General features: G+C 35.4%; 2 protein-coding genes across 6 annotated transcripts in view; one reads left to right on the forward strand and one right to left on the reverse strand.

Annotated features, from left to right (window-relative positions):
* osbpl1a (oxysterol binding protein-like 1A) overlaps nucleotides 1-7,662 on the reverse strand; it is a 43,704-nt gene extending 36,042 nt beyond the window's left edge. For 2 of the 3 annotated variants that reach the window (XM_066719562.1, XM_066719560.1), the window contains exons 1-8: nucleotides 6,941-7,661; nucleotides 2,767-2,893; nucleotides 2,416-2,501; nucleotides 2,254-2,328; nucleotides 1,772-1,883; nucleotides 1,410-1,495; nucleotides 623-767; nucleotides 16-83 (exon numbers count right to left, since the gene is read on the reverse strand). In XM_066719562.1, the coding sequence (XP_066575659.1) occupies nucleotides 16-83; nucleotides 623-767; nucleotides 1,410-1,495; nucleotides 1,772-1,883; nucleotides 2,254-2,328; nucleotides 2,416-2,501; nucleotides 2,767-2,887 (693 nt within the window). In that variant the 5' untranslated portion in view covers nucleotides 2,888-2,893; nucleotides 6,941-7,661. Of the gene's footprint in view, nucleotides 1-15; nucleotides 84-622; nucleotides 768-1,409; nucleotides 1,496-1,771; nucleotides 1,884-2,253; nucleotides 2,329-2,415; nucleotides 2,502-2,766; nucleotides 2,894-6,940 lie in introns of all 3 variants that reach the window. The other variant, XM_066719563.1, reaches the window with a different exon arrangement.
* Nucleotides 7,663-7,895: 233 nt separating this feature from the next.
* The window catches only part of impact (impact RWD domain protein), a 42,348-nt gene continuing 36,870 nt past the window's right edge, over nucleotides 7,896-13,373 (forward strand). For 2 of the 3 annotated variants that reach the window (XM_066719564.1, XM_066719565.1), the window contains exons 1-5: nucleotides 7,896-8,121; nucleotides 8,681-8,809; nucleotides 9,045-9,097; nucleotides 9,320-9,382; nucleotides 10,412-10,497. In XM_066719564.1, the coding sequence (XP_066575661.1) occupies nucleotides 8,074-8,121; nucleotides 8,681-8,809; nucleotides 9,045-9,097; nucleotides 9,320-9,382; nucleotides 10,412-10,497 (379 nt within the window). In that variant the 5' untranslated portion in view covers nucleotides 7,896-8,073. The remainder of the gene's footprint in view (nucleotides 8,122-8,680; nucleotides 8,810-9,044; nucleotides 9,098-9,319; nucleotides 9,383-10,411; nucleotides 10,498-13,373) is intronic. The other variant, XM_066719566.1, reaches the window with a different exon arrangement.

Genomic DNA, 13,373 nt, shown 5'->3' on the forward strand with positions numbered 1-13,373 from the left:
AAAATGGGTACAAACCTTCAGAAAACTGCCATCAATAAGTTGTTTCATCTCAGAACTAATAGCAAGGTCAAATGCAGTTTGACCTGTTAACAGAGAAAAACAGGCATGCGAGTCAATTTTATTAATGTGCATTATCTAAAACAATTCTAATTTATTCTACTCAGTATGAGACGTATCTGTCTTTGCATGATGTCTATATAACGTAGTGGAACACTCAATTTAAAGCACAGTATGGCAGGAACTCGATATGAATATAAACATGAAGATGATTAGAAATCTAAAAAGGTGCTACCACAGATAAGCTGCACCCTGAATACAGCTTTGGACACATTTGCAACCTGAATAATATTGTTTTCATGCATCGTTTTCCAAGTTTAAAAGATGTTCTTAGGTGCATTTTTGATGCACTATTGCAAGTTCTTTTTCTAAATCAAAAACTGTCTGCGTGAACATTTTGTCTTGTTTACATCCCTGGACTGACCTCCTCATACCCAATTCTTAATGATCAGGAATCAGATATCCACTGTGGAAGCTCCTTCTCTCTCATTTCTTAGTCAGGGGGTGTAGGAAGTAATCTAATTCAAAGCATACTGAGGTTTTAAAGATACCCTCCTTTACTGACCATTTTTGTTCTTGATGTTGGGGTTGGCTCCACTCTTCAGGAGCCTAAGTGCACACTGTTTTTGACCTCTGTATGCAGCACAGTGCAATGGTGTGTTACCCAGCACATCTGAGCAGTTGATATCCGGGGGCCTTGTTCTGTTGAGCTGTCACACACGGATAAGTTAATAATTTTATAATAAAATTCCACTGCTTGAAACATAAAGCATCAAAGTAGAGGGTGCCACATTAAACCAGTGGAGACTGTCATTATTACAAGACCAATCTGTATTCAAATCACTGAAATCTATTGCGTTTGCGTAATTTATTGGATTTATTTCAACATAGACATAATCCTAGCAGCTGCTTCCATCCAGATTAGCAATGACACTGGACTATTTCATATTTAAATATAGTAGGACTTTTCATCCCCTACACCATACTGGAACGGGGACCAATCTATGAACTGAAAGGTTTGACTTATTTTCCATAAAAAGATGTCAAGGCAAAAGGGAATAATCATAAGGCATATACATGGTTGAAACAGTGTGCCACTATCAATATTCTGTATCAAACGTACTGTAAATAATAGTAAACCACTGTTTCACAGGATAAACATCATATTCTTTGTGCAGCACCGATATACATCAGCTTACATTGGGGAGGCGCATACCAAAATCCATACCCAAAGCAGCTGTGATGAAGTCAGTCTTGCCACATCATCACAGTGATATATGGATAATATAGAAGGATTAGCCTAAATGCTTAACTAATCCCAGCCCTCAGACTTGTAAGAAGATCAAATTTACCAGTTCAGCTATTCTGTTCGCATCACCTTCCCGTGCAGCTTCTAAAAGCCGTTCTTCAAGCTTTCGCTCTTCAGTCCTCTCTGCAGCTGCCAATAGATAAGGGAAAAAAAAGAATAAACAAATGGTCTAAAAAAAGAACAGAGGGGGCAAAAATCCAGAACAACCAGATTATCAACACCTCTAAATTAAATTCTTCCTAACTGCTAGAGACTTCATGATTTAAAAAAAATAATGTTATAGGTAATCAAAAATTAATAATGCCTTTCTGAAAACAACAAGAAGAACAAAAAGCCCTAAATAATCCCACAGCTGTGCATTGAGCTCTTGGAAATGGTTAGCATGTTTTAATACTGAGTTTATACCTTCTAACATGGTTCTTATTTCTTCATCTTGAGTAACATCTTTTGGAGTTTGTGCTGTTCCATTGAGCACTGTGGCGCAAGCATTATACTGTAACAGCAACATAACAAGTTCCTGAAAAGCAGATACAAATGGAGATAAGCAATGCAAAACAAAATGTAAGAACCCAACCCTACTTTCATGTATGCATCTTTTGCCAACAGGCCAATGGGCATCAAGTTTCCACTGGTCCTCATAAGAGAAGTATAATTTCAGCTTTGCAGCCAGATACAATTTCAATGAAAACATTCAACACATTGCAAAACTCAATTTTATATGTGTCAAGTTGTTGGTGTATTTGAAGATTTTGTATATTCTGTGCTCCAGTTTAGAGAACAATGATTACTCTAATGAATTAAACAAAACTACTTATTTCACACTAAGTGTGTAGCCTATTAGTTTATGCTAGTATAATAATAATATTTGATCAAATTGAGTTATTTACCTTTCTTCCAGTGAAAGCTGCACGATGCAGAGGAGTATCTCCCATGTTGTTTAGTACGTTTACAGTAGCACCAGCCTGCAAACACATTGGATACATACATTTTCAGTAAGAGGGAAAAATCAAGTTTGAAATAACAATACAAGAGAAACTTAAGACTCTTACCTTTAGGAGTTCCTCCACAACATGCCTGTGTCCAAAATAACAGCCAAGATGGAGAGGCGTCCAACCTAAATTAGATTTGGTCTTGCCTGCCAAAGAAAACTCAACTTAAACTAAACTAAAAACTATTTATCATTCTAAATACATTTAAAAGTTGCAAAAACCAAAGGAAGTGTGAAATACTATATTTCTCAGAACCTGACAACTTGCTCTTTAAACGATCAATAAAGTTAAGTACATGATCCAATAATATAATAACCAAAAAATTAAAATTAAAAAACTGCATTCATTATTTAAAGTGAAGTGTACGTGCATTCCATTATTCAATCTAATATGATGTGAAAGATTGGTTACCTTTGCAATTTATGTTAATGTATGCTTGACCTTCGTTCCAAGACTGCAACACCTTTTGAATTCCTTTGAGATTCCCGTTTCGGGCATCGCGAAGAAAATGCTCCTCAGATTCCTCTTCCATCCTTTCCTTTACAGAATAAACCACAAACCTCTGACTGAGCCAACATTGAGTGAGTAAAGTGACACACAACTTAATCAAATCTTGGCATAATATTGACCATACTACCTAATATAAACACCCTGCAAAGTAATACACTGCTCAAAAAAATTAAGGGAACACTTAAATCACACATCGGATCTCAATGAATGAAATATATTAAAAATCAAAATCTTTACTGTACATTGTGTAATTCATTGAGAACAAAATTACATAACAATAGTCAAATTGAAACCAAAGTCACCAACCGATTGAGGGCTGGATTCAAACTCATACCGAAAATCAAAGTAAACAATTGAAATCACAGGTCATCCCAACTTTTGTGAATTTCATCACGGCAACTCATAATGTGACTCAATAGTGTGAGTGGCCCCCACGTGCCTGTATGCACTCCCTACAATGTCTGGGCATGCTCCTGATGAGACGGTGGATGGTGTCCTGGGGGATCTCCTCCCAGACCTGGATCAGGGCATCAGTAAGCTCCTGGACAATCTGTGGCGCTACTTGGCGGCGTCGGATGCACTGATACATAACATCCCAAAAGTTCTCAGTTGGGTTCAGGTCTGGGGAACGTGAGGCCAGTCAATGGCATCAATGCCTTCGTCATCCAGGAACTCCCTACACTCTATGGCCATATGAGGCCGGGCATTGTCCTGCACCAGGAGGAACCCAGGGCCAACTGCACCAGCATAAGATCTGACGATGGGTCTGAGGATTTCATCCCGGTACCTAAGAGCAGTCAGGGTACTGTTTGCTAGCACGTGGAGGTCTGTGCGACCCTCCAAAGATATGCCTCCCCAGACCATCACTGACCCACCGCCAAACCGGTCATGCTGGATGATGTTGCAGGCAGCATTAACGTTCACCACAGCGTCTCCAGACTCTTTCACGTCGGTCATATGTGCTCAGTGTGAACCTGCTCTCATCTGTGAAGAGAATGGGGCGCCAATGGTGGATCTGCCAATTCTGATGTTCTCTGGCGAATGCCAATCGAGCTGCACAGTGCTGGGCTGTGACAGGTACAGTACAGGTCCCACTACAGGACGTTGGGCCCTCATGCCACCCTCATGGAGTCCGTTTCTGATAGTTTGGTCAGAAACATGCACACCATTAGCCCGCTGGAGGTCATTTTGTAGGGCTCTGGCAGTGCTCCTCCTGTTCCTCCTCGCACCAAGGAGCAGATACCGGTCCTGCTGCTGAGTTGATGCCCTTCTACAGCCCTGTCCAACTCTCCTCGTGTAACGGCCCATCTCTTGGCATCTCCTCCATGCTCGAGACTATACTGGGAGACACAGCAAACCTTCTTGTGACGGCACGTATGGATGTGCCATCCTGGAGGAGCTGGACTACCTGTGCAACCTGAATGGGCTGCAGGTACCACCTCATGCTACCAGTAGTGACAAAGACACTAGCAAAACAAAACTAGAGAAGAATCAGTCAGGAAGGATAAGGAGAGAGCAATTGTCTGTGGCCACCACCTGCAAAACCGTTCTCTTTTTGGTGGTTGTCTTGCTGTTGCCTCTCCAGTGCACCTGTAGTCACTTTCATTTGCACCAAAACAGGTGACATTGATTCACAATCGCTTAGGCTTCCTAACTAGACAGACTGATGTCCCTGAAGTTTAATTGACTTGGTGTTATACTGTGATGATTATGTGTTCCCTTAATTTTTCTGAGCAGTGTATTTATTGGATTTAATCAATTAACTGCTTCGTCCTTAAAATATGCATGCATTATTTGTGGGAGACAAGGGGGCCATATTAATTTTAAGTTTACCACTATTTTTTTATTTTTTATTTTTTTAAAGATGACACAGGAGATTAAAAGTCAATCTAACACTCAATTCCAATGCACCATGTTGCTCTTTTATCCCTAGAACATTGCAACTTCATCCCACTTGAACTATATCGGAAATTATTTGAAATATACATGAATGTATCAGTACAGAAGATAAAAAACATTGCACACATCAAGAACTGAAGGAACAAGTTTTCCCAGTGCGACAAATTATGGAAACTTTGCCCTCAGAAAACATTGGAGCAGAAATCTGCCTTCATCTACACACATCTGCCCTCTAGTGGGGTTTGGACTAAGGTTAAGGTTAGGGTAAGGGTAGGATTCTTGGTTAGGACTAAGGTTTCATTTGCAAGGTTGAGTGCCAAACCAAATTCCTGCTGGGTACTGCCATGATAAAGTCACAGCATCTCAGAAGCCATGCCCTAGATATAACACATCAAATTACATCTCAATAAGAAACCTGACTTAAAAGTACTTCAGTGACTTTCACTTCTTGCTCTTTAATAGTGATGTAATCAAAATATAATTAATTATAACCTGAAAAGACAATAAAAACCTTAACTGTGCTATAAGGCACAGACACAAAGAGTAAGACAAAAGGTAGTGTTTAGCTATTTACAGCCTTGCATTTGAATACTTTAATGTAAATCTATTGAACACATCAGTCAATCTATTCAATCTTTAACATATTTTTGTTTAGCGATTAAAAACAAACCCAAAACATAATTACATAAAGACTTTAATTCACACTATGTACCAATACGCACCCCAGATAAAAACAATAAGATTGTATTACATTATGAAAACTGAACAAGACAATTACATATTTGATTTGCTGGATGAAGTTCATTTTCAAAGAACAGAATTGTTCTTGATAGTTCTTGATTAAATCTTTCTAAAAGGAAACCTAAACCAATAATATAAAACTTCCTTGTTGAGAACACCTCTCATGTGATTCTGTTTTGAAATAACTTAAGCATACCAACTAAGCCAGTTAATTTGCAGAGAGCTAACCAATGAAAATACAGAAAAAAAAAAAAACATGGCCTATGTGAGTCAGAGCATATTTTTACATTTTAATAACAGACACAGTCTATATTTTACAAGACAATTAGCTACATATATCAATAGCTCTAAAGCACATGGTAAAAACAATACATTCCTGAATACCATATAATCCTTTGTGATTTTCTGCAGAATTCTGGAAGTTTAATGGCTAATTGAGAAAATGGTCATTTATAATAAAACTGTGTAAACTGAATATAAAGAGCACTATAGTTCTACGTATAAATCCCAATAAACATTTGATCATTATTAAAGGGTAAATAAGCTATATCTCAGTAAATATTGTAATACAATTCTGTAGGGTATATCATGCAATAAAGGCAAATTATTTTCAACCAATGAAAACTAATTGATTTGACTTTACCAATTTTACTATTTACTGAGTTGTGGTCTTATGTATAAATCCTTATGGTTTATAAGAAATTTTAATTTGCAGATAAGTTTACCTTTCATTGATTAAAAAAAATATTGTGAAATGTGATTCTCAACAAGGTTTTGTATTCAATTATATTAAAGTATATAAAAACATATATAAAAGCCTATATATATATATATATATATATATACACACACACACACACACACACACATCTGTGATTTTCATCTTGATTCATATCAAAAGAACATTCCTAGCAAAACAAAATCTAACTTGTTCATGATGACCTTTGTCTGCTCCTTGATTCTGTTGTCCATCTATAGTGAATTGACGGATATAATTAAAACAGCAGGTGCTTTAAACACACTTTACTTTACTTTACATTAAGGAACAGGAGCAATCGAGTATATAGAAGTGATCAGAGGCAAAGACACATCATCGATTTAAAATGTCCACTTGTCTTTATTTGTTACATCTGATGTTTTTCCAGATTGTTACACTACACTGTTTGTGACAATGTGATTGAACAGAGTACGAGAGATAGTGTTTGTATCTTTTCTTTTCAAAAAAACAATACAATGAAAGACATCTGCACATGTTCCGACTCTGTCTGTATACACATTATATATGCACTGTATGTATACAGTATATTTTAGCCCCACCCTGGTTTTGTGCACAATTCTTCCAAATAGTAAACTTATTCACTTCCTTTAAAATCAATGAAATGTGGATTTGTTGAAATTATTCAAACATTACAATGATATTGACACCATTACTTACCTTTATTTATTTACACTCAGACCCATAGAGTGATGCTCTGTCCTTACAAGCTTGATAACCAACTCAATGAAAACGCGATGCAAAAACAAATGCAAAAGTACTACTACTTGAAATAAGTTATTGTTTGTAAGCAAGAGTTGATTTCGTTTTCGGACGTGTCACAGCTGTGTGAGCAACACTTTGCAATTCGCTGGGTATGCAGAAAGGGAAGTTTCTTCTTGCGCGGCTATGTGATGCAGCATGTGATTGCAATAAGCCGTTTGACTCTTCCTGTTTACATATCGCACAGAAGACATCAGATAAGTAGGCAGTCAATTTAGCCTTGGACTTTTAAAAGCTGTGACCACTTACACAAACAAGTGCAATTAACTTTAAATGTGCATTGCAATTTTGAATGTATTTCATGGGTTTATTCACTTATGCCGTCCCTTTAACCTGCAAAGTGTGTAAATGAAAACCAAAGTCCCTGGATAAAATAATTAGGAATCAGCCGCAGTCTTAGAGGCTGGCTGAAGGCGCATGCGCACCTGTCACAGGTAGAGAAGAGCTCTCCTCCTCAGTAACTAAACGACGTTGTACAGGTTGTTCCGAAAATAGTTTAATGCCATTTTTTAAATATAGGACCATTTACGTTCAATGTAAAGCACATGAACGCACAAAAGACAATACGACAAAAGGGTTGTTTGAATATAATTATACAATGTGAGCTACGATATCTTAAGCAGCAAATCAGGATACAAACTAAAATATGTCTTTAGGAAATATTGAGTAGAATAATCTATTAACACCAAATATACCACTTTGACTTCGTTTTCTAATAAATATATTTTTAATAGACGGTATTCCATCCTTTGTCTTAATATAAGGATAAAAACAACTTAAAAAATAAATGTTTCCTTCTATGTCCGGGTTAATTGTGTTGTCTTTTGCTGCCCCGGAAGTAGAAAGCATTAAACTCGCACAAATAGTTTCCGTCCACATGGCGGAATTAGTGGAAGTTACGGATGTGTGTCGCTGAATCACTTACTTTTATTATAACACTGTTGGCTTACTTTCCCGACCACTTTCCCCCAGTTTGAATGTCTTCTCTGAATCACTTCCCCTTTCAGAGCGACGTGAGACAGTATGAATGAATGGCTGCTTCTGCAGTTAATCTAGGAGACGCCAATCTTCAGACTCAAGTACGTGTCAATGAAGACTATTCACTGAGGTTGTGCGAATTAAGTTAGAGACACATATATGAATGTATGCAGATCCAGAGGTTGCAATTGAAGTTAAATCAAAGACGTAAATCTGGTGACATATAGTGACATTAGCACTTTCACTTCAGCTACAAAATAAGATTGGGGATTGCGAGTAGGGCTGATCTGTGTCGGTGAAATCATGCGAATGGATGTAGCGTTCATTTATTACAATACAGTCCAGTAACACTATCGCTGAATATTATTAAAATGCTATTAAAGCATTAGAGAACACTTCTATAGGCACCTGCAGTGAAGTTTGATATGTTTTAACAATTAATTTCCTCTAATGTATGCTTTTCCACCCATTTAGAATGGTACTGTATTTGATTTGTATTTGCAAGAAAAGAGTTGACAACACTATCCGATTTGAAGTCATAAGTAAATGCAAATTTTAAGACTAAACAAACTACTTGTAATATAAAACTGGTTTATTTAGGAGGATTTTGAATATAGAAACAATAAATATGTTCATTATGTATCATTATTGTGCTAACAGATTGATGAAATTGAAGCACTTTCTGCTATATATGGAGACGAGTGGTGTGTGATTGATGAAGCTTCAAGAATATTTTGTATTCAAATCTCAGAGAGCAAAGACAAGCCAAAATGGACACTCTGTCTACAGGTAAGATGCGCAGGTATATTATCATCAGTCTGGTCTCATGTGAGCTGTGACACATGTACAACAGTAGTGGTTATGGAGGGACAGTGTTCAGGTTAGGTTAAAGTCTGGGCATTATTTAAAATCATATGCAAATGTTAAATCCAATTATTCACAAATATTTTGAAGCTGTAAAATTATTATTTTGTTTTGTCTTTTGCTTCAAAGAGATAAGCACAAACATACTCCTTCTTTATAGGTCCTTCTTCCCCCTGAGTACCCTAGTGCAGCCCCTCCTATGTATCAGCTGAAGTAAGTATCTATTCACATCAGTACTTTATTATCAATGACTCTCAGTATGGTTCACCGCTGGCTTATTATTACTACTGTTAATAATAGCAATCCTATTTATTTTAAATTGTAATACGTTACAAATCACAATTGTTCCATTGTCCCAACTCTTTGTTTCATTGACTGCAAGGCTGTATGAACATGATGTTAAAATTGCTTATTCCACATCTATTTGTTTTGCAGTGCCCCTTGGCTCAGAGGTGCTGATCGAATAGAGCTTTCAAATAGCCTTGAAGACCTATATGCGTAAGTTTACCCAAGCCAATGAGGCATAAGCCTGACTCTGTATACATCAATATTCGTATTAAATTTGATGTAATCATCATTTCCTATTTTTGTTTCTGTACATAAAATGCTACTGTTTTCAAAAGTTTGCAAAAGACAAAAAAAGCAAGCAAAACGTTTATTTACATGGCAACTAAACAATCACACATCTCTCTTGCTATTCTGGACATCTGTGCATGTTTCTGTACATGACTGCTTTTGTTTGTTTCCTTTGGACATTATTTATTATCTTGTGACCCTTCTCCATGTATAGATACTCTACACATGCTGTTTAATCATATTGTTAATAACTGGTGCCTATTTCATTCTGTGTTTAACCTCAGTCAAACTACTTTTTAACTTCCTCTTCCTTTACGTGAAGCATTGGATTGTACTCATTAGGTTTATTTTAGCATTGGAAGGTGCAGAGGACTAACACATTTACAATCTGCATAGAATTGCATAGTCATAGTTATCTCTTTCACATCCTCTAATTTATTTTAACTTTTTTCTATCACGTGTTATTTTTCTACCTGAAGGTAATGGTTTGTGAAGTTTGAGTAATGCTTCGGACGAGGTTTAAGTAAAACACATATTGCCTGGATTTTTGAATGTAATACAATTATATATTTTTATTGATATTCTTTTGTAATGTATACATAGGTAGTTTCAATTAGACACTATGTAAATAATAGGCTTAACTGTATAATAGTTATATTTTTAATTGCTCTCTTTATTTCTCGATATGCATATTTAATTGACATTTGCATCTGCTTAGAGTTTGATAAAATATGTTTTTGTTTTGTCAAGTTATGTGCAGTTGTGACCTCCTTAATGCATCTAATTTCAAATCCCTTTAGTTTTCCCATAAGGAATTTAAATATAAGGCAGAGTGTACTGCAAAGATGTACTGATCTTTACCTGTTCTGCAAATGATTCACATTAACCCCAGTTGCTGTTAGTAATCATTAATTCACTTTAATTGATTGCTCTCTTTCATGTTTCTAACAGACAGAATCTCGGGGAGAGTATTCTTTATCTGTGGGTGGAGAGAATCAGGGAATTCCTGGTGGAGAAATCACAATTTGCTGACTCAGGTAAGTTTAGAAAAACCTTTAACAACACCCAACTGAATATTTTCATTACATTAGTATTCCCCCAAGATTGGACCCTGAAGACCACACTTCAGATATTACCTTATTTTTCATGGATAAAGATGCATAATTACCCTTGAGACCACAGGAAGAATAGTTTACAAACTAATAAGGTATGGTCTGCTTTGCATTACAGGCATATTTATTCATAGATCATCTGTAGAATTTTGCCTTCTGTTTAGTCTAAAACAAAAAAACATGTCTTAACACGTAATTTCTATAGTCTATTTTTGATAGGTATGTAGATGTATAGGGTTTACTGGAAACAATATATAATTTGCACACTTGTTCTAGTTCCAGATAGTTTCATTAGTAATGCAATGCTATGTATTAATATTACTCTTCACATTTATGTCTGGTTTCTTCAATTTTCTTGTATAGATTGTATTGCTTTGCATTACATCCAACATTGTTTCTTAGATAATACATCTGAAATGGAAATATCAGCAGTATAGGTATATACTAAATAGATTAAAAAAAAAAAAAAAATATATATATATATATATATATATATATAATATACAGTACTATGCAAAATGTTTAGGCAGGTGTGAAAAAATGCTGTAAAGTAATAATGCTTTCAAAAATAGACATGTTAATAGATTATATTTATCAATTAACTAAATGCAAAGTGAGTGAACAGAAGAAAAATCTACATCAAATCCATATTTGGTGTGACCACCCTTTGCATTCAAAACAGCATCAATTCTTCTAGGTACACTTGCACGAAGTCAGGGATTTTGTAGGCATATAGTCAGGTGTATGATTAAACAATTATACCAAACAGGTGCTAATGATCATCAATTCAATATGTAGGTTGAAACACAATTATTAACTGAAACAGAAACAGCTGTGTAGGAGGAATACAACTGGGTGAGGAACAGCCAAACTCAGATAACAAGGTGAGGTTGCTGAAGACGCTTTACTGTCAAAAGTCCTACACCATTGCATTTTGTTAATTAATAAGTATAATTTCACACCTGCCTAAAACATTTGCACAGTACTGTATATATATTACATTTTAAAGAGTATTTTATACATCGGCTCATATTGTTTTAGAATTAATTTGTCTAGAAAGTGATGTACCTTTTAAGTATATATCACTACATCAATTCACATTCAACACATGAACAAAATCCACCCCTTCATCACATGGACAGTCTCTTTCTCATCTCTCTTTAATGACTCACTTTGCTGTCATTTTGACAAAAGATCATCTCACTGAATAATTTGTGTTGTAGGCCATTTGTCCAAAAAGCCTTAGGCATCTATGTTATTCTCAAATGTCTGAAGGCACTCTCATCTGATCAATTTGATGAGATTACCGATTGTGGTCCCTTTATAATCCACCAGATGGCAGCCTTTATTTATGAATGTGGGGATTATATTTACTAGGATCTTTATAATTACATACTTCATTTCAGAATTATATATAAAAACAGGTGTTTTATTCTGTTTTTTAATAAGGTAACTTGAACAAAAGCAGATTTGCAGGAAAACATAATTAATCCATAAATCAAGTCAAAAGTTTGACCCACCCGCTAATAGAAAACTAGAGAACTGTACTCAAGCTGTACTCATATTTAGTAAGATGTCACTTTCTTCTAATGATAAATGTAACCGCTATGATGTACAGGTTTGTAGTTTGCTGTTAGCGGGTGGGTCAAAGTTTTGATTTAATCCGGCCCTAAATCACCAGCCTTTGATCACTAAATCAAATAAGGGCATCTGCCAATAAATAAATACATAAATATATGTATAATAATAATATTAAAATATGAACACCATTTTGTTTTCTCCATCTTTGTAGATTTGTTGTAACTGTACTCCATTTAGTAAAACATTGTTTTGTGTTTGTGTGAGTATGAGAGAGAGAGGTGTGTGTGGGGGATCCTTTTAATTTTTTTATATTTTGTGCTTGCTTTCAGATTGCATGCTCTTTAATGGGCTGTATATTTAGTATAGTGGCTTTAATACTAGAGGTCATAAGGTCATGTTCTACGACGTATTTGGTCCTTTCAAGAAGAGCAGGTGTTCATAGCCTTTGAAATGGCAGAAACATGTTTACATTTATAAATAGGCTATTTTTGTTATGTTGTAGCTTTGCATTTACTCTTTATGGGTTGTAGCTTCCTTTGACTGAAGCAAGAAATAATGGACATTGTTTGAAAAAGATTTTTAACAGGTAAATTTGATAATGGAAAGAATATATATTTTATGGATTCTATGGCTTTTTAAAAAAAACATTGCAATATAATTCACTTGGGAAACACAACTTCTAGTAAATTATAATCCTAATTCAGTTTATGTTTGAAGAACATTTGATAGAAGTGACTGCCTTTTTTAGATTTTACATTAAATTACCCAATTCTGCAAAGATACACCATGCCTTAGATAAATACATGAGACGTTAGGTGTAGTGAATTAAGCAGTGATTGACTGCAACTAGTATTATTTCAGTCAAGTTTAATAATAATAACAAAATACTTGTATATAAATGTATATAACATGCTCGATTAAAACTGTTTCCCCCATTCATCACTTATTGATTTTTCTTCCACTGTAGAGATAATCCCAGGCCTAATCTAGACTAAATAAACAATACAAGCCTTCTCCCATGTCCCTATAGACTTGAACTGTAATATATTCCTTTATGTTTCTCCTAGCTTTCTCATGAAAGGTAATTTCTCATGTCCGTACACGTGAGATGCTTATAAAATATATAAAATAACACTGATGCCTGGCTTGGGAATGGAAAATAAATGAATAAATCTTGTAGCAGACTTTAAAATATGAAAATTGCAGCATACGATTGTATT

Source organism: Amia ocellicauda, chromosome 2 (assembly GCF_036373705.1).
Source record: "Amia ocellicauda isolate fAmiCal2 chromosome 2, fAmiCal2.hap1, whole genome shotgun sequence".
NCBI classification, from domain to species: domain Eukaryota; kingdom Metazoa; phylum Chordata; class Actinopteri; order Amiiformes; family Amiidae; genus Amia; species Amia ocellicauda.